General features: G+C 41.1%; 1 protein-coding gene across 3 annotated transcripts in view; it reads left to right on the top strand.

Annotated features, from left to right (window-relative positions):
- Window positions 1-18,411, top strand: part of LOC117406984 (1-acyl-sn-glycerol-3-phosphate acyltransferase gamma-like) — an 89,256-nt gene extending 70,845 nt beyond the window's left edge. For all 3 annotated transcript variants that reach the window (XM_034011487.3, XM_034011486.3, XM_034011488.3), the window contains 2 exons: window positions 13,435-13,633; window positions 14,136-18,411. In XM_034011487.3, the coding sequence (XP_033867378.1) occupies window positions 13,435-13,633; window positions 14,136-14,224 (288 nt within the window). In that variant the 3' untranslated portion in view covers window positions 14,225-18,411. The remainder of the gene's footprint in view (window positions 1-13,434; window positions 13,634-14,135) is intronic.
- The last annotated feature ends 3,474 nt before the right edge of the window (window positions 18,412-21,885 follow it).

The following is a 21,885-nucleotide window of genomic DNA, read 5'->3' as shown; positions in this document are numbered from 1 at the left end:
AAATATTTTATTTAAATGGTCTGATTGTGGCAGTTGTAGTTGTGACATGCTATACAAATGCATTGTGGTTTGTTATTTTTTCTGCTATGTACGGTGTAACAGTCACTCTGTACAACTGAGAAGCAGTTGCACTGTCTTCCCTAAGCAGATACTGGCCCTATTCATATATCCGTTTATTGTTGTGAACAATAATGTCAACAAATGAAATATGAACAAAAACCGAAATACAGATAGGATAGAACCAATAAAGAAATAAAAAAATAAGAAAAATTGGAAACAATAATAACAATGATAAGAAAGAAACAAATAATTGCAGAGAACTGGTAAGACTAAAGCTGGTACAGATACAGTGGCTCTCAAAAGTATTCACCCCCCTTGGACTTTTCCACATTTTATTGTGTTACAACATGGAATCAAAATGGATTTAAAATTATAAGTTTTTGCCACTGACCAACACAAAAAAAGTCCATAATGTCAAAGTGAAAAATAAAATCTACAAATTGTTCTAAATTAATTACAAATACAAAACAGAAAATAATTGATTGCATAAGTATTCACCGCCTTGAGTCAATATTTGGTAGAGGCACCTTTGGCAGCAATTACAGCCATGAGTCTATTTGGATAAGTCTCTACCAGCTTTGCACATCTGGACACTGCAATTTTTGCCCATTCTTCTTTGCAAAATTGCTCAAGCTCCGTCAAGTTGGATGGGGACATTTGGTGAACAGTAATTTTCAACTCTTTCCACATATTTTCAATTGGATTGAGGTCCGGGCTTTGACTGGGCCACTCCAGGAAATTGACCTTTTTGTTTTTAAGCCACTCCACTGTGGCTTTGGCTGTACGTTTGGGGTCATTGTCCTGCTGGAAGATGAATCTTCTCCCAAGTGCCAGGTCTCTTGCAGACTTCAGCAGGTTTTCCTCCAGGACCTTTGCTGCATCATTTTGCCCTCTATCTTCACGAGCTTTCCAGGCCCTGACGCAGAGAAGCACCCCCATAGCATGATGCTGCCACCACCATGCTTCACAGTAGGGATGGTGTTCTCAGGATGATGTGCGGTGTTAGGCTTGCGCCAAACATAGCGCTTAGCTTTGAGGCCAAAAAGCTCTATTTGGTCTCATCAGACCATAGAATCTTCTGGCAAACTCTAGCTGAGATTTGATGTGAGTTTTTTTCAACAATAGCTTTCTTTTTGCCACTCTCCCATAAAGGCCGTGGAAGACTGTAAAGCCTTTAGCGTTGCCATAGGCCTCTTGGTGGCCTCCCTGACTAGTGCCCTTCTCGCCCGGATACTCAGTTTTTGAGCCTGTTCTAGACAGATTCACAGTAGTGCCATATTCTCTCCATTTCTTAATAATGGATTTTACTGTGCTCCGGGGGATATTCAATGTCTTGGAAATGTTCTTATATCCTACCCCTGATTGGTGCTTTTGAAGAACCTTTTTCCGGATTTGCTTTGAATGTTCCTTCGTCTTCATGATGTAGTGTTTGTTAGGAAATGTACTAGCCTACTGTGGGACCTCCTAGAGACAGGTGTATTTAACCTGAAATCATGTGAAACACCTTAATTGGACACAGGTGGACTCCATTCAACTAATGATGTGACTTCTAAAGACAATTGGTTGCACCAGAGCTTATTTAGGTGTGTCATAGCAAAGGGGTTGAATACTTATGCAATCAATTATTTTCTGTTTTATATTTGTAATTAATTTAGAACAATTTGTAGTTCTCTTTCAAGTACGAAATATTAACCATCACTAATGGGTTATTCCCCTTTAAGAACCCAAGAACTGAAAAGCATTATGCCAACAAACTCTCGCGAGAGTGCATGACGCAATGTGAGTTGCCCCGACAAAAGCACATTGCAGCCATTTGCAAATTCTCTTCCTTTTTCACTAAGAGTGAAAGCATCTGAGCTAAGTATTACTTAGTAGTATTGCCTTGTTTTACTCACGGTCACTCCCGTTGTTTAAAATAATTATTTATTGCTGAGTTTTTGATCTAGTCAGCCCGAACTGGCAGTGAGTTCACCATTACGGCAGATAACTCTCCTCTGGACAGGGCTCTGTTCCAGTAAAAAAAAACAAAAGAAACGTTCTATCCCGGTTGAAATAGTTTTGTTGTTGTATTATTATTTTTGTGTATTCAGTGCTGCCTTACATTACTGTATACCCTTTCCCTTGTTTTTCTTTATCTTACAGAAAACGGGATCGAGTTCTGTGGGCTCACAGGACACTGTATTACAGCTGTAGTACAGAGGTTATCTTCAGGCTTGAGGATATCCTGTAACTGTGGATCTACTGAGTGTAGTATTCGTGCTGCTCATTCCACAGTTACAGTCTTCTTGACTGTACAGCTAGCTGGCGTGCATCTCTTCGTGAGATCTCCTGCTTTTTTGTGGGATTGCTGGCTGCTGTTGTGCATTAGCACAAGGTTAGCGTTTTTTCTTCTTTGTACCTTGGTACCAGAGTTGACGCAGCCTTTGAGTTATTATTCTATATTTACAGTACCATGTCTCAGTACCGCGTTTTCAAAGGCTCGGTACTGACGGTACCGTGTTTGCGTACGCTTCGGTACCGCATTTGCATATGCTTTGGTACTGACGCTACCGCGTTTGCATACGCTTCGGTACCCTGCGTTACCGCATTTGCATACGCTTCGGTACTGACGCTACTGCGTTTTTTGCTACCCTTCAGTACCGACGGTAGGTATTTGTATTTGGTACCCAGACTGGTTCATACCAGGTCTGTTGATAACAACAGTACCCAGAACTGATGTTTGGTACCAGGCTAACTGGTTAGACTTTATACCAATAATATTTTATTGGTACCCAGACTAGTTATACTGAGTCTGTCGGTACCAACTCCCTCAGTACCTAGAACAAACGCTCAGTACCAAGCTAACTGTAGGTAATACTTTACATTGGGTACCCAGACTAGTTTTTACTAAGTCTGTTGATACCAACGTCTCGGTACCTACACTAATATGTTTCACGGTTGGCGCCAATCTGCCAGCAGCTAATGGCCACGAAAGATGTGTGTGCTGCTTAGGTCAGGAACACGCAGAGCGAGCTCTGGCGGACCCTGCCTTTTGTGCGCAGTGCGCTGTTTTCAGCAAGCGATCACTGCGTTCCAGGCTTATGCGCCAGTCGAGTGATAGCTCCATTACCACAGTTACCTTCTATGGAGGCAGCTGGTAGCAGTAGGGGGCGCTCTGGAGAGCGCTGCTCCAGGGAGCGCCATTCCAGGCTTTCCAGGGAGCTTAGTCCTCGCTCAGCTGAGCGCAGTGCCAGGTTCTACTCCAAATACTTTCTGGTGCCCAAACGGGACGGCGGCCTCAGACCGCTCCTCGATCTCAGACAGGTCAACCTGTATCTGAGCCGCAGACGGTTCAAGATGTTGACCTTGCCACAGCTGTTGCAGTTCATCAGGCCGGGGCGACTGGTTCACGACAGTGGACGCCTACTTCCACATTCCCATAAAACCAGGGCACCAGAAGTATCTTCGGTTCGCCTTTCAAGGGAAGGGTTACGAGTTCTGTGTATTGCCGTTCGGCCTATCCCTAGCGCCACGCGTTTTCACGAAATGCATGGACGCTATCCTGGCCACTCTGAGACTGAAGGGTATCAGAGTTCTAAACTACCTGGACGACTGGCTCATTTGTGCGGAGTTGCCAGGTCAGGCGCAGCAACACACAGAGCTTGTCACCAATCACCTATCCAGGTGACTAGGTCTGAAGGTGAATCATGTGAAAAGTCAACTGACGCCAGCTCAAGTAGAGCTCTACTTGGGTCTGAGTCTGGACTCCCAGTCCATGACAGCAGCGCTGTCGGACAACAGGCTGTCAAGCATATCAGCCTGCGTAGACCTATTCCAGTTAGGCAGAGCTTTACTAGTGGTGACATTCCAGAAGCTTCTGCGCCTGATGGCAGCAGCCTCTCAATCTCTTCCCCTGGGCCTCCTGCATATGCGGCCCCTCCAGGCCTGGTTCAACAGGATGGTCCCTCACCCAATGCTGAACCGCAACTGTTTGGTGACAGTGTCCAGATATTGTCTCCGGATTCTCTCGTGGTGGAAACAACCGACCCACCTACACCTAGGCGTCAGGCTGGGAGCGTTCACGAGAAGAGAAGTCGTTACCACCGACGCCTCCAACCACGGAACGGTCGGGGTGTGGAGGTCTCCATGGTGGGGCCAACACGTAAATCTTCTAGAACTGCAAGCAGTGTTTCTCACCCTTCAGTTCTTGCTAGAGGAGATCAGGCAGAGACACGTGCTTGTCCAGACAGACAACACGACAGTGGTGGCTTACATCAACCACCAGGGTGGTACAAGATCACCCAGTCTCAACAGGGTGGTCACCAGGCTTCTGGTCTGGGCTCACATCCACCTCCTCTCCCTCCAAGCGATACACTTACCCAGAGTGGTGAACATTGAGGCAGGTTCTGGACGGCTGACTCCATCCCGAGGTTGTGAGCCTCATATGGAAACAGTTTGGGAGAGCAGAGATCGACCTCTTTGCCTCCCAGGAGTCGACACATTGCACCCTGTGGTTCTCCATAAGAAGAGACGAAGGGTGTCTAGGGGTCGACGAATTGGCTAACCAGTGGCCAGCGCGTCCACTATATGCGTTTCCGCCGATAGCCTTGCTACCGCTGTGTCTGGAGAAGATCAGACAGGACAGGGCCACAGTCCTACTAGTAGCACCTCACTGGCCCAAGAGAGCCTGGTTTGCCTCACTGAGCTCCTGTGCGGACAGCCTTGGCAGTTGCCCAGTCGCCGCGACCTGCTCAGCCATGCGGTCTGTGGCATCACGACCCATCGAGCCTACAGCTCTGGGTTTGGTCCCCGAGCGGCTCCATTGAGCCGTCTGGGTTTGTCTAATAGGGTGATTGACACCTTACAGAATGCTAGGGCTGCCTCCACTCGTTCTCAGGATGGCTACAAGTGGGGCGTTTTTCAGACATTGTGTCTGTCGAAGGGAGAGGATCCCACGACATGCCCGATGGCAGTGATCTTGCAGTTTTTGCAAGACTGCTGGATGATGGGAAGAGCCCTTCTACTCTGAAAGTCTACCTGGCAGCTATTTCAGCTTGCCATGTGAAGATAGATTCATTCTCCCCAGGAGCACATTTCCTGGCGGGACAGTTTTTGAAGGGAGCTAAGGAAGGAAGGAAGTTCCTCACTGGCGGTTGAATGTCGTGCTGAATGCACTGACGAAACCACCTTTTGAGCCCATGCATTCCGCAGAGCTAAAGCTTTTGTCTTTTAAGACAGGTTTTTTGTTGGTAGTCACTTCTGCTAAGCGAGTAAGTGAGCTGCGGGCACTATCTGTCGCCAAAGCCTGTTTATATTTTGCAAAGAGGCGGTCATGAGTGACAGTCCGGACCAACCCTGCGTTTTTGCCGAAGAATATTTCGGCTTTCCATATCAATCAGTCGGTGGAGTTGGAGGCTTTTCACCCTCCTCTTTTCCAGTCCGACAGAGACAGAATGCTCCACACGCCACTCCCTAAGCCCTGTCAGAGCGCTGCGTACTATGTGGAGAGGACAAAAGGTTGGCGCCAGTTGGAGCAACTCTTTGTTTGCTACGGTTCTCAGTCCCAAGGCCAGGCTCTGTCTAAACAGCGCCTGTCTAGGTGGCTAACGGAGACCGTGAAAATGGCGTATCAACTTGCGAAGATCACTGGCCATTCCACGAGCGGGCAGGCCACTTCTTGGACAATGTTCCAGGGTGCATCTGGCATGGACATATGCAATGCAGCATTGTGGGCGACCCCCCACACGTTCACGAGGTTCTACAGGATGAACATCGTGGATCTGCTATGTCCTGGGTTTGGATCGAGGGTGTTAAGGGCTGCCTCAGAGGCCGTCCCCTCAACTAAGGATTGATCGGTAAGTGACTTGTCACCTTGTAGGACTACTAGCGCGGTTAGCTCATAAGAGTCTTGCGCCTGTCCTCACGACGATTGGGTATACTTACCCATTAGTGATGGTTAATATTTCGTACTTGAAAGAGAACGTTAGGTTATTATCATAACCCTGGTTCTCTGAAATAGAAATATTAACCATAAGTCTTCGCGGTTGCTGCGGAGCCGTGAGACTCAAAAGTAAAAGGAGAATTTGCAAATGGCTGCAATGTGCTTTTGTCAGGGCAACTCACATTGCGTCATGCACTCTCGCGAGAGTTTGTTGGCATAATGCTTTTCAGTTCTTGGGTTCTTAAAGGGGAATAACCCATTAGTGATGGTTAATATTTCTATTTCAGAGAACCATGGTTATGATAATAACCTAACGATTTTATTTTTCACTTTGACATTATGGACTGTTTTGTGTTGATCAGTGGCAAAAACTAATTAAATCCATTTTGATTAAGAACATAAGAAAGTTTATAAACGAGAGGAGGCCATTCAGCCCATCTTGCTCGTTTGGTTGTTAGTAGCTTATTGATCCCAGAATCTCATCAAGCAGCTTCTTGGAGGATCCCAGGGTGTCAGCTTCAACAACATTACTGGGGAGTTGGTTCCAGACCCTCACAATTCTCTGTGTAAAAAAGTGCATCCTATCTTCTGTTCTGAATGCCCCTTCATCTAATCTCCATTTGTGACCCCTGGTCCTTGTTTCTTTTTTCAGATCAAAAAAGTCCCCTGGCTCGACATTGTCTATACCTTTTAGGATTTTGAATGTTTGAATCAGTTTGCCGCGTAGTCTTCTTTGTTCAAGACTGAATAGATTCAATTATTTTAGCCTGTCTGCATACGACATGCCTTTTAAACCCGGGATAATTCTGGTTGCTCTTCTTTGCACTCTTTCTAGAGCAGCAATATCCTTTTTGTAACGAGGTGACCAGAACTGAACACAATATTCTAGGTGAGGTCTTACTAATGCATTGTAAAGTTTTAACATTACTTCCATTGATTTAAATTCAATACTTCTCACAATATATCCGAGCATCTTGTTGGCCTTTTTTATAGCTTCCCCACATTGTCTAGATGAAGACATTTCTGAGTCAACATAAACTCCAAGGTCTTTTTGAATAGTTCCCTTCTTCAATTTCAGTATCTCTCATATGATATTTATAATGCACATTTTTGTTGCCTGTGTGCAGTACTTTACACTTTTCTCTATTAAATTTTTTTTAAATTTGCCATGTGTCTGCCCAGTTCTAAATGCTGTCTAGATCATTTTGAATGACCTTTGCTGCTGCAACAGTGTTTGCCACTCCTCCTATTTTTGTGCGGTCTTCAAATTTAACGAGTTTGCTTACTATACCAGAATCTAAATCATTAATGTAGATTAGGAATAGCAGAGGACCTAATACTGATCCCTGTGGTACACCACTGGTTACCTCGCTCCATTTTGAGGTTTCTCCTCTAATCAGTACTTTCTGTTTTCTACATGTTAACCACTCCCTAATCCATGTGCATGCATTTCCTTGAATCCCTACTGCGTTCAGTTTGAGAATTAATCTTTTATGCGGGACTTTGTCAAAAGCTTTCTGGAAATCTAAATAAACCATGTCGTATGCTTTACAATTATCCATTGTCAAGCAGGTGAGTTAGACACGATCTCCCTTTCCTAAAACCATGCTGACTGTCTCCCAGGATATTGTTACCATATAGGCAATTTTCCATTTTAGATCTTATTATAGTTTCCATAAGTTTACATATAATACAAGTCAAGTCTGTAGTTACCTGGTGGGTCCCAGAATCACCCCCCTCCGTCCCCCACTCAACTCAGCCCAGCTTACTTACCTCTACATCAGCATTTCTTTCTTTCTATTGTGCTTGAGGTCCCCAGCCAGAATCTTTCCGTCTCAACCACAGCCAGTTGCTGCTCCTCTCTGCTGCTTCAGATAAGTTCTTCACTGTGCGACGCAACTCTTGGCCACTGAATCCGACGTCTCTGAGAAACCGGGTTGTAGAGTGTGCCATAAATCCTCGACAACCCACCTCCACTGGGTAAACCCGGACTCTCCATCCTCGCTGTTCCGCTTCAGTGGCTAGTTGAGCACACCGCAGTTTCTTCCTCTCATACGCCTCATCTACAGCATCCTTCCATGGCACTGTTAACTCTACCAGGTGAACAAGGCGAGTTGATCCAGACCACAAGACAATATCTGGTCGAAGGTTAGTGGTGGCAATCTCAGGTGGAAAAAGCCATTGACCAACATTTGCCAGCATTTTCCAGTCTCTAGCAGCTTCCAGTTGTCCTGGGCGAGGATTGGTTTTAACACCTTTTCTTGGTGGTTGCGCTCCTGGACGAAGGAATGTTGTCTTTTGTGTGTAATGTTTTGATGGAACAGGTGGCAACTTATTGGTCATGTTACGCTTGTCTTCCAATGCTAACCCCAAACATCGCAGCACCTGGTCATGGTGCCAAGTAAACCATCCTTGACTAAGAGCCACCTTACATCCTGTCAAAATGTGCCTTAATGTTGCAGGTGATGAACACAAAGGACATGAGGAATCCTCTCCTACCCAGAGGTTTAGGTTATGTGGTGATGGGAAAACATCATATGTTGACCTGATGAGGAAACTGATCCTGCTGTGTTCCATTGACCATAGGTCTTGCCAGCCAATCTTGCGTTGTTCCACACTCTCCTATCTCATCCATTCTCCCTGCTTGGCCTGGGAAATGGCCTTTATACACCTCATCCTCTCCTCCTGCTTTTGCACCTCGTTGACTACCAGCTTCCTCTGTTGAGCTGGGGCTGCCTTGTGCCATGTAGGAGGGGCTGAATTGAGACCAAGACCCCCTCTTCCATGCTGAACTTGCCCCATGATATCACCAATTCGAAGGGCAGCCTTTGCATCCTCCACAGCTTTCTTTGCAACCCACTTTCTTCCAGTTTTCAGCACAGGTGCTGCCTCCCTTACACATTTGTCGCGTGACTCTACTAATGTCATTTCCAGTCTGACCTTGGCGCGCTTAAACTCCTCGGTTAGAGCGGGTGCTGGTAGCTGCAGTATTCCTTTACCATAAAGTCCCACTCTACTGAGGCAGCGTGGAACTCCCAACCATTTCCTGATGTATGAACCGATTTAAGGCTTCCAGCTTCTCTACTGTTGTCAACCTCATACACAGTCAGTGGCCACAGCAACCTCGGCAGTAGACCAAACTGAAAGCACCAGAGTTTTAGTTTGCCTGGTAAAGTGCTGCTGTCTATGCTCTTCAACCCTTCCACTGCTTGTTGTCTAACTTCTCCCACATGAACTGTGTCCTTTAGATCCCCGTCGTACCATCTCCCAAGACTCTTCACTGGCTTCTCAGACACTGTTGGTATTGCCTCACTGTTAATGAAGAACGTTTTATCTACTACTTTACCTTTAATTATAGAGATGCTCCTTGATTTAGTGGGCTTGAATTGCATTCGTGCCCATTCAATGTTATTGGTTAATTTGCCCAACAACCGATTAGTGCAGGCTACTGTTGTAGTCATGGTTGCCATGTCATCCATGTATGCTCGAATTGGTGGTAGTCGCATTCCAGAAGCCAAGCACTCTCCTCCCACTACCCATTTTGATGCCCTAATGATTACTTCCATTGCCATGGTAAAAGCCAGTGGAGAAATGGTGCATCCTGCCATTATTCCAACCTCTAGGCATTGCCATGTGCTGAATTCTGAAGTTGAAAAACTAAATTGCAAATCTCCAAAGTAGGCTTTCACTAAATTTGTTATTGTCATCAAATGAAAAAATCAAATGCTGCCCATAGAAGTTCATGTGGCACTGAACCATATGCATTAGCCAAATTCAGGAATGTCACATGGAGCTCCTTCCTCTCCTTTTTAGCTGATTGAATTTGTTGCCAGATCACACTGATGTGTTCTAAGCATCCTGGGAAACCTGGAATGCCCGCTTTTTGTATTGAAGTGTCAATGAAGCAGTTCTTTAATAGGTAAGTTGACAATCTCTGAGCAATAATGCTGAAGAAAATCTTGCCTTCTACGTTTAATAGGGAAATAGGACGAAACTGACTGATGCTTGTAGAATCTTTTTCTTTAGGTATAAAGACTCCACCTGCTCGGCGCCATGCTCTTGGTACAACCTGTTTTTCCCATGCCACTTTCATCAATTTCCACAGAATTCGTAGAACTCCTGAAGCACTCTTGTACACTCTGTACGGAACTCCATTAGGCCCTGGAGATGATGAAGCCCTTGCTTTTTTCACAGCTTGCTCTATTTCTTTCCACTTAGGTGCACAGTCCTCCATTTGGTATTCTGGTGGATTGATAGGTGGGATGTCTGACGGAAATGACATAGGCTCCTGTCTTTTTGAATCTGTATGTGTTTCCTCCAAATATCTCTCCAGCTCAACCTTAGATGCTTTTAATGTGCCATTCTTCTCACTGGTGAATAACTTCTTTACAAATTTGAATGGGTCTTTATAAAAGTTAGCTCTCGCACGCTCCTTCTTTTTGTAGCGTTTCCGTAGGCGCTCAGCTCTGCGCAATGTTGCAAGCTTATCTTTTATCACCCTTTGCAAGAGATTGAGTCCCTCCTTCTGACTTTGTTCTGCTCTTCTCCATTGCTTCCTCAGCTGTCTCCTTTCTCTAACTAAGCGTTCAATCTCCTGCTGCCGTCTAGACTTTCCAGGAATAGTTTGTACTTTTTCCTTCCTTTTTTCAACTCCAAACCTCTCGCTTCCATATGTGTAGATGTGGGCAGCAGTGTGGAGTAGTGGTTAGGGCTTTGGGCTCTTGACCGGAGGGTTGTGGGTTCAATCCCTGGTAGGGGACACTGCTGCTGTACCCTTGAGCAAGGTACTTTGCCTAGATTGCTCCAGTAAAAACCCAACTGTATAAATGGGTAATTGTATGTAAAAAATTATGTGATATCTTGTAACAATTGGAAGTCGCCCTGGATAAGGGCGTCTGCTAAGAAATAAATAATAATAATAATAATAGATGATGTTCACAAATTTATCCAGCTTCTTTTCAGCTGTTCCACTTAACCTTTCCAGCAAAGCAGAGATCTGTATTTACTGTGTCCCATACAGTTTTCTCACAAGCTCTTGGCCATTTAACTCCAGGTTTGTGCCCGTCGAGGTTCTTTTCTCTCTTATGCTGGTTTGTCTGACCGGGTTCATAAGGATCATTAGGTTCATCACTAACTGTGTGCATGCAAGTCCTCCTCACATCTGTGACAGGGGTGCTGATATCCTGCGAACTGTGGTTTGCTTCCTGGCGCTGGATTTCATTCGACTGACTTGACTGACTTCTTAAGAAGTACTGATCAATGCGAGGCCCTTGTCCCTTCTCCCTCAAGCATTTCATTCTCCCTTGATGAATCTTGAAACCCCTGACCGTTGTCGCCTTGCTCCAGCCGCAGACACAAACCTGGAGTTCCATGTCTTTGCTAACTGCAGATCTTGAACTAGTCTTTTGTGAAGTACTCTCCATACTCATATCCGTTTCCATTCCTAAGTCGTTAACCGCGTTGTCCAACGTTGAGTCATCTTCCGCCTCCACTCTCGCAGACTCTAGGGGTATTTTTCTCTTTAATTTCTTAGAAGCCTTGGGCGGGTGTCTCCAGCATCCTGTAAACACAGAGCTGGATACTGCCGACAGGGGTAGCTAACCCTTGCCAGCCCCAATGGTGTCTCTTTCCTCCTGTCAGCTGTCTCTCCAGGCTGTCACGAGGTCTTTCCCTTGTTGCCAGCTGCACTATTCACAGCAGTCACTGGAAGTATCCAGATCTTCATGATTTCCATTACACGAGAGTAGATGTTAAAACTTCATGCTGATTTGAACTCGGCTCTCGCCAAGATAAGCACCAACTAAGACGTAGCTTTACAGTAAACTAATGTGATCCATAGGTGTCTCCATCCATTTGCGCTTCCTTCCATATGATGATGTAGATATCCTTCTGTCAGGTGTTGATGGCTGAAGTGTAATGCTGGCTCCAGGGATCAGCTTACTACATACTAAATAAGACAAAGAAACGGTAACTAATATTGTGCATCAAACATACTCGTGTCAGACACACAGCCTAACAAAACATAAACACAAAAGTTAACTATTCTGAGTAATGTCTTCCCAAGATCCTTAAATAGATTTTTTGTTAAAACTGCAGTTAAAAATGTAAAGGCTTGTAGGCTATTACTGTATCACATGTATACAGGCCTATTTGCTATTTACTTGTACCAGTACCTGATACAAAGGTCCAAGAAACACAGATGATGAACTATACGAAAAGAATTGGAAAGCTCCAAGCACACAAATGGTGGTCATGCATAAACAGAAAATTTCTTATACAGCGTTAACAAGACTAAAAGTTTGCAACAACAAAAATAAGTTATAAATAAGGCTTCTGATATTCAGTGTTTTACCCCAACTTTTATCCTTCCTTTAGGAATTCAATTGATACCTGTTAAGCCATTTGTGTATCTCAATCACAACTGAGAAATGTGCTAACAGTAAATAGTTTCACCAAAAAAAAAACTGTAAACTAAATAAATTCTACTTTAACACATTTCTCAGTTGTGACCTGAGATACATAAATTTTAAAAGGAGCGTTGAGAAGTCGTGGTAAAACACGGAAAATCAGAAGCCCAGTTATAAATAAGATTGCGCTTCCTACTGCGAGCCGCCACACCCACGACAATGTGCTCTGACCAATGCAGAGTTTGCTGATTGATAGGGAGACCAACAAGCAGAGAGCGTGGATTTGGAGATGAAAACTCTGACCCCTGTGTTGAACTTTAAAGTATGACATCACAGATTTGAGACCTGAGCTTTTAAAGGGAGAATAATAATAATAATAATTATTATTATTATTATTATTATTATTATTATTATTATTATCAGCTGTGATAAGGACAGTGAAACACTGATTACATATTATGGTATTTTATTCATAATCACCTCTGATTCCAGTCGGTGCATCCCTAGTTTTAACTGCAAAAAAGCAACGAAACATGTACAGTGAATGTTTTTATCATGTCACTTGATAGCATGTAAAACATGCTGAACTATTACAATTCCCACAACGACGAAAAAAACTGTTTAGATTGACAGTCTTCTGCAGGACGCACATCTACATCTCATAATAGTACTGTGTGGTGTGTGCGGCATTTTGATTGCTAAGACTACTGGTATGTTGCTGTGTATGATGCAGAAGGGATGTTCGCTGCTTCCCAGTGTCTCTGATCTTTAAATACACAACCTGTTAAAATATATTTATGAAGCACTTGTCCCACGGACCAGAGCATGTTGAAAATGTTTTGACGTTCCCAGACAAGACTTAAATTTGTAAACTCCTGTCTCGTCCAACCCAAGGGACAGGGTTGCACAAAAGGGAGCTTCCCTTTATTTCTCAGATGACACAAGCTCGGATAAACCCCTTCTAGTCTAGTCCACATAGCAAAAAAATGATTGTGCTCTAATAGTAAATAATTGCTGCTTGGTCTAAACCACTCTTGTCTTTTCCAGGATGCTTTGCAGGAGCATTATGAGAAGGATGGCTCTTTCCCTGGTCCACAGTTCAAACCCCCAAGGAGACCATGGACTCTACTAAATTTTTTCTTCTGGGCCACAGTTTTGCTTTCCCCACTTATCAGCTTTGCTTTTGGTGTATTTGTAAGCGGCTCCCCCCTCCTTATCATCGGGTTTCTGCTGTTTATTGGAATAGGTAATTGGTTTTTATTTTTATTTTCTGTTAGTTGAAAAGGTTTATTTATAGTTGGGTACCTGAGGCTGACATCAAAGTTAGATATCACTACAGAGATGCAAACAATTAAAAATATCTTTCTATTAACCAGATTGTCACTTAACTATACCACTACCTGGTCCCATTTAAATAAAAAAGGCTTGCAGGCTATACATGTTCATAACTAACAGCATTCAGCTTTTAAAGCAGGCAAAGCTAGGCCCTTGAAGTTCCAAGTCATCCATGTTACTTCCAGATGTGGGTCTGTTATACAAAATCATCTAACCAGACTTGCATCCCCCTTTTATGTGGCTACTTGGTGTTTTGATGATGAGTCTCCTACCCTCAGTCCTATCTATCTCTACTTCATTTCCAACTGTGTCCTCTGTTCCTGGTTTCTGGAACTGCACTTAAGGTATTGGTTCGGGTTAACTATGGACTTAATTAAAATTAACCTTTTTGTCTTTTTGTCAACTTTTTTCAGCATGCTTTGCTGTCAGGCGGCTAATAGGAGTGACTGAAATTGGAAAGGGCTCCAGTTACGGGAACCAGGAATTCAAGAAAAAAAATTAAGTTTTCTGACTCTCGTTAAAACAAAATGTTCAATGACCTTCACTAGAGGAGGGGAAAAAAAGACAACATCTAAAATCACCAGAAATACCGTCCGAAGAAACCAACTAAGGAGTGTAACCAGGTTGGAACGCCTGACAGCCAGTTTGATTTCAGGTCAAAAGAAAACAACACCAACAAAAAGTCTTTTTTTAAACCAATTTAAACCCATTTAATCTTTGTATTCCAATACTAAACTTAAATACTGGATATAGGGTGCTGTTTTAATTGTTATAACTGAATAATATAAAATGTTGTCAGTTAGATTTTTTTTTTTTTTTTTTAAATCGCCCAGAGTGACTCTTTCTGTGGAAAATGAAAGGCTTCTATCCTTTTAAAGTGCGGTGTGAAGCTGGATCTGGTCAAGTACAGGGGCACAATAAAGGTATTTTTAAATACTCAGAAAGCTTATCATTAAGAGAGAGAAAATGTGTGTTCCTTACGGTTCTGTTACTGCATTGATACTTAGGAATACATAGGTTTACTTTTTCATGTTCAAGAACAAATATCCTCTGTCCTTTTTACTAAATTAACATGTTTTTGTCTGTGACTTGAGAGTCATTAAAAAGATATATATTTGTTGTCATTAAACCAAACCCTAAGCCAAACATTACTTCTCGCTCTAAGATTTCAATCTATGGTAAAGACAAATATATCTGTTGTTTTGGATAAAAAATGATAAATTATAGATAAAATGTAGGGTTGCATTTATAACATACACCCTGGCTACGTGCCAGCGTTGGAGAGAAGCAGTGGTTTGCCTGTGGATTATTTAATATAGTTGGCAGTAAGCCTCTCTCCTGCTAGCCCTATGGCTGTAATGATCATTGATTCAAGCCCAAGTTTGGCTAGCCTTTTCCCAGTGTCTTGTATTAGACTTGCATCCAGACTGAGACAGCCCCTGCCAGGTATAGAACTCCATGGCATCCCTATGTGGCCATGGTCACTTATACATTTGGGTGGTATTGCTCCAGTGCTCAGAAATCCCAATAAGAAATTCACAAAGCCCCCCAGTTGATCATTTAGCCATGTGCATCTATATTTGACAAAGAAACCCTTCATTTGTACACAGAATGGTCATGTTTGTGTGAAGACTTACATTGGCATAGGAACGTTACAACTCTTTAAACACATTAGAAACTCATTGGGCCTGATTTTTCCAGCTTTGAGGCATTTTTGTAAATGTGTCCACAGTTGAAAATATAGTCCTGGCCCTTGTATCCAGAACAGAATCTTCAGGTTTAAATTTGTGCATGAAATAAAATGTTTTCAAAAGTCTGTTGATAAACAGGAACTAATCTTGCCGACTGCTGACACATTAAATGTGAAATGGAAATCTGCAGAAATGGTGTTAACTCCAAAGTCAGACTGTGAGTGTAACGTGTATCCCCAGTAGTGTAAAATATTGTAGCTAAATAAATGTCAGTAATAAAAGCGAAATTGAAAATAGTGGTGAAACCCTCTTCCTTGAAGGAAAACTTTTACTGTTCTAGATTATAAAGGTAACCAGCTTGGCACCCCAAAGCCCAATTTACTTTATGGCATATATACAAAAATATATAGCGTTCATATTAAATTTAACAGAATCTCAAAACTAGCAATGCAAACATGAATACACACCAAACTTCTTTGGAAATTAGTTTTGTGCACTTTATTAATGAACATTACTTCCCGTCATGCACAGAAGACCATTTATATTATTAACATTGTAATCATGTACCATCCTAGGACTTCACTCTTCAGACATGACTGGCTAATATCAATATATGCAGGGAGAGACATGTAGCTTGGCAGCATCTCTGTCATTGCTTGTTTACAGATGAAGCTGACTTTACCACTACAGCAGATACCTTAGTTTATCCTCTCCATTCTATCAGTCCCACAGTTAGCAGCATCACCATTTGCTAACTTGTTTACAAACTCAGGGAAGAGTTAGTCTGAAAGTTGTGGCACTAGTGAGTCAACACCTGCAGGTAGATGTGCCTTAGTACAGCATGTTGCGCATAACTGCTTTAACAATCAGGCTGTTCTATTATTTGCATGTGATGTTCTGATTGTGATTTGCATATATTACATGTAAAACATTTCCTGACGCATCTAGAATGGTGTGTCGTCCCAGCTAATCTTTGCCAGGCATATTTCTTTTTAGGCCACTATTAAATCTACTATTTAGTCTTTTTCATTGATATGATCAACTTGGATAACAATGAAAGTATGCCAGGTAGGGGAGCCAGGCTCACTAACCATCAACAAATAGCCAGAGAGATCCTTCATTCAGCTGACCTTGTAAATGTATGCCTATTTACAATCGGTCATTTTATCGCTACACACACACCCACAAAAACTTGGAACTTTGTACATTGCAGATAGTTTGAACCATGTTAAAGGAATATCATTAATAATCTCCAAGGTCTCAATCATTCAGGACATGTTAGTTGGAACTTTCTTAAGAACTTTTTAAGATGATTAACATCAATGTTGAGTGCTACCAGCAGAGCACCAAGAATATGCTGTATTTTGCCATAATACTTGTTGTCTTTTTGACTTAGTGCTGTGCATTCTTCAGAATGATTGTTGTGAACAAGTTCATAAAAAAAGGGCTCATGGCAGCTGGCAATTAGGACGTTTTTTTTTATTTTATTAATTTTGTGTAAACACTGGAATAGTTTTTATTAGTTAAATATATTGAACTGTTAACAAATATAAAATATTTGGTCTATATGTGAAGTGTCCATACAAGTTGCCTAGTCATTTTGATACTTTATTATTGTGAGGGGGGGGACACAAAATTTCCATACTTAAATGGAAGACTTTGATATCTGCTGCGTTATCGGTACTATGTGATACAAGATAGGTCAGTTCCCAAATGTTTACTTTTGAACTATTCTTTTGAATTAATGAACAAAATATAAACATGATGGCTGATTTAGTTTAGATGTTTCTATTTTGGCATGAACATAAAATTGTATTCATAACTGGACCAAAATCTTTAAATACAAACATACAGTTCAGATGTGCTTACAAAATTAAGTAACATTCAAAAGTTGACCACCATGAAATACGCCCACAATATGAAAAATGTGTGTACAAAAGGACAGTCCCTTTCATATATCCATATAATAAGCACTTTTAAATCTATTGGACCACATAATTTGACTATCAATATATTTAAGCTAGAAAGTATGAAAAATGTATGTACGTGAAGACACAGACATCTCAAATTCCAGATTCTGATGCTCTCAAAAACTTGTGCTAGAATGTCCTCATCATAACTGATTAAGCGGTTTTATAGATGTATGTAAATCTGTGAAGTGCTGCATCAATGCATGTGAAGCGGGGAATAATACGTACTGTTATTAATGATAGCATGTTAAAAAGAAAGAAAAAAACACTCCTGTATAGTGCTGTTGTATAGTGCCTTAGTACCAAATTGGGACAGATGGTGGTAGAAACGGGACATCTACAGCTGTAGCAGAGAATTAATAAAAATGGGAATGTACATGCACCAACTCCGATCCAGAACTTGCTGTACACTATATCTAAAGTTTCTACTTTTCATCGAACAAACCATCACATTAGCCCATGCAATTGTAGAATTCTGTGTGCAACAAAGGGTAAAAGTGGAAGCAGGCACAGTTTATCTACTTTTTCAATTATATTGTTTGGTAGGAAGAATAGCAAGCTCAATGGGGTCTTCTTTAATGCAATCCTAAGTTTTTAAGTAAGGATTTACCAGTGATACCTCGTAGTGAACCAAGTAAAATCTGATTGAATTAGTATAAGCTAAATGCAAGCACACGCTGGTTTATGAACAATATAACCAGTAAAGAAAATGTGTATCCTTAGTATATGTAGAACTAAGGACACTCAAGAAAGAGTTATTTTAATTGGTTTCAATGATCTGTAATTCATACATCTTGTTATAACAATTAATTAGTCAATGGCTTGAAAACTTGTAAGATGATTGATTGGCTTAAAAACAGTTATTAATCTCTGATATAAAGTACTTTTGGAGACTAAAAAACACCTATGGTACTGCTCTCTGTGTCAGGTATTATTGCTTAATTGTGCTGACTACCAGCTAATTTGAAATGCACTGTATATGTTTCCTCGTGAAAAAAGTTAAAATACTAATAATAATATTGATTGTAGCTTTTCAACATTTTTTTTCTGATTCAGGGAGGGGCAACATGGAGAGGTATGTGTGCCCTGCACCCTCCCTCTCAGTTTTGGAATATGGTGCACCATGTAGAAAATGGCCTCTGGCCAGACACAAACACATGTATTGGGGGGACACCACTGACTAGAGCTTACTCCTGTGAATGTGTACATATGTATAAACTGCTCCCATGGTTTGAAAAAATGATATTCCATTGTGGGATACCAAGGTCACATTAACAATCTTAAATACTATACTGCTATTAAAAGAAAAATAATTATAGTGACCTGTAGTAACAGATTGTAGAACGCATTTTTATTAAAAGGATTTTATTTGTAACCTTACCAGCACTAGTTTGTAAATTAAAATATAAGTGAATCATGAAATACACTGTACCATATCCTGCACACTACTGATTCAGTTAAGGCTGGGCAGCTTGGACTGTTTTCCATTTATTGTCTATGAGCTGTTTGAAGTTTCAGTTCTGATATCAAAAAGGCTGTACAGCCTTTAACTAAAGAGCCAACAAAACTCATAAATTGTGTAATTTTAGCAGTTGCATTTTTTGTAAGAAAGCCACTAAGAATATGGGGGATTTTTTGTTTGTTAATAACACAAACTATGAATAATAAAGTTGCATTGGTAAGATTACAACTAAAAAAACACATTTCTCTTGATTTTTGTTACATTAAACTTACAACCTAGGGCCACAGATATCAGGGGACAACAGTTTGTTCACCATAAACGTGTTCAGTAATAAGTGCTACAGAGGGACCCTGCACAGTTCCAAATTGTGTTGTGTTAAGCAAATACGGAGCTTAATAAAGGAAAGAAGCTCTTTTAATTTAGGTTTAAGCATGCATTCTTTTCCATACATTGTACTCATAAACAAGAGTACTGCATGAACTTGCATGGAGTGCTGTGTTTATTTCACTCATGAGGATAGCCATAAACAATCCACTGTTGCCATTTATTTCAACAGTAATATACTTATTTAAAAACAGCCTCTCTTTAAAACACCTACTATACAGTGTTTCCTTTGTGGGTCAGTTTGGAAAAGTTCCTGTTATTGGATATTGGACCGTACTGTTGATGGGGGGTTTTCCTTAGATTTCTGTGGATATTGAACCGTACTGTTGATGGGGGGGGGGGGGTTCCTTAGATTTCTGTGGACCAACAGTAACAATTCACCAATACAAAGTTCTATTTTTGTTAAAAGGTAAGTAAAGCCAGAGTTAAGTTAGAGAGAGGGGTAACATAGTTTTAAAATAGTTCATAATTCTAATGCTGGAAGTTTCTAATAAAAGCTTGCTTTATGTAGATTTTTGTTAATATTTCTTTGACTAAAAAAAAAAAATACAAATTATTACAGAAATTTAAAACGAGTAAGCAGATCTTTCTGTTTTAGAAATTGATTTGATAAACTCTTCAGTGTTTTGCTGCAGCTTTCCCCTGGGGCATGTTTTTAAATAATTCGGCTCTATTTTATCATTAAATTGGAATATGTGGACAACCTTTTTTTAAGAACTGGTGTGGGTATGAAATATCTGAGCTGTCAGAATTATGTTTAGAGTTCTTGTGGTATGTATATGAATAATCTGAGCTGTCAAAACTATGTGTACAGTTCTTGTGGTGTTGATATATTTCTTACATCCACTAGAGGCGGAGGACCAGTTAACTGTTACACTCTGCTACACCTGATGTAATTGGAGGTTAGACATGATTCTGAAAGATCTATTGATCTCTAGGGGTGCTTTGAACTTTTACCAGCAAAGAAGAATGCATTGGTTAAAATAACTCTTCATTCCCATACCAACTTGCTTTCTATACATACTGATATAAATCCTGATGGTTGAACAGCTCAGAGAACTCAGTTTGAAAACATGATTTTAAATTAGGTTCATACATTTAATATATGAACCTATTAGAAAAGAAAAGCAAATCTAAATAAAAAGAATAATAATAATTCAGTACACTAAGTAGGCAGTAAGATGAGAATCCCTGCCTCAGACAAGGTGAATTAAAGACAGAGGACATTAAAGGGGTGCTTGAAAAACTGGCCTGCACGCGGGTGAGTCGAGTGGTGTTGCATTCAAATCTACAGATGAATGCCCCCTGGCTGAATTACAGCCATCGCCTGCTGATGAATGTGATTCTACTCCTTCATTATTTGCAGTTTCTAAGTATATCCCCCTTCAAGTCTCTATGCCGACAGGCTCCAAAATGTCATGTATTGAAAAGCCTTAGCTCGCAAAGCCCTAGGAGAGAGAATTAAGTGACCTGTCATTTCAGACGCCTTTTAAATCAATTAAATGAAGTTATAATGCACCAACTATGTCAAAATCAGCTTTTGATCAAAGCCAAGTAAGACCAATCAACTGCAAGCACACGTTTAATACAATCTTGACACATTCTATTTATTTAAAGATTATTAAAAGCTCTGGAAATTAGTCATTAAAATGTAAAACTGTACATATAATTCATTATTGACACAAGGACTGTATTCATCTCATTCCACACAATTCACCACCTGAATGAAATTGTGCTGAAATCATTTCTGTCATAATCACATGCCCCATTTACTAAATGCTTGTGTATAAACTTACTGATGTAATGTGTTGAGTAGGCACAAGCTGAAAGCTGAAATCAGAATGGTTTGCTTACTTTTAAAAATGTTCTATCCCGTTTACACTATAATAATTAAATGCTGCTTTGTATCTATGATGCCAATCCACTGTTTTGTTGTGAAAAGGGATTTTGCATCTATAGGTAGAAATATATAAAATCTCTAAATACAGTATCTAGCAAGATTTTTTGTTTTGTTTTAGCTATTGCTCAATGAATCTGTAAATGAATATCTCAGTTCTCTACCTAAAGAAAATGAATGCCTGCTTTGCAGTTGTAACCAATTAATGAACAAGGCCTAGTTGTCTGGGCTCTTATTGTTTTTCCGCATGATATTGTGCAGTTTTGCACTCAAAGTCAACTTAGACTTTCAGGGATTCATTTCTAAGTGGATGCACGATGGTTCATCTGGCCTGTGGAACGTTGCATTGTACTTGCATTTGAATCTCAATAAACAGCCTCTCTTGAATAGTTTAATATGCCTGTGTCTTTTTATTGGTTTCTAATGATATATCAGAGGATATTTATTTCGGATCAAATTCAAATCACCATAACGAGGGGCGTCATTTGCTATGGGGCGGGGGGGTTTGGGCAGTCATCCCCGTCCCCGTCCCCCCTCACCTTGGTTTGCCCCCGACGATCTACATGACATTATGTCTTCCACTTTTTAACCCCCATACATATAATATAATCACATATAAGATGGTCGAAGTTGTCTTCCCAAACAAATGACGTTTTTCGGTGCCACTGTGATGTAATTACTCGCGCTCAGAGTCTCAAGGTGTCGGCTGCATTCATTAATTTTGATTGATAGGTCATCGTTGTCCAGTGATTTATATCA

Source organism: Acipenser ruthenus, chromosome 8, assembly GCF_902713425.1.
Source record: "Acipenser ruthenus chromosome 8, fAciRut3.2 maternal haplotype, whole genome shotgun sequence".
NCBI lineage: Eukaryota > Metazoa > Chordata > Actinopteri > Acipenseriformes > Acipenseridae > Acipenser > Acipenser ruthenus.
Note: the sequence above shows the minus strand (reverse complement) of the source record. Positions and strands in the feature narration are given on the sequence as shown.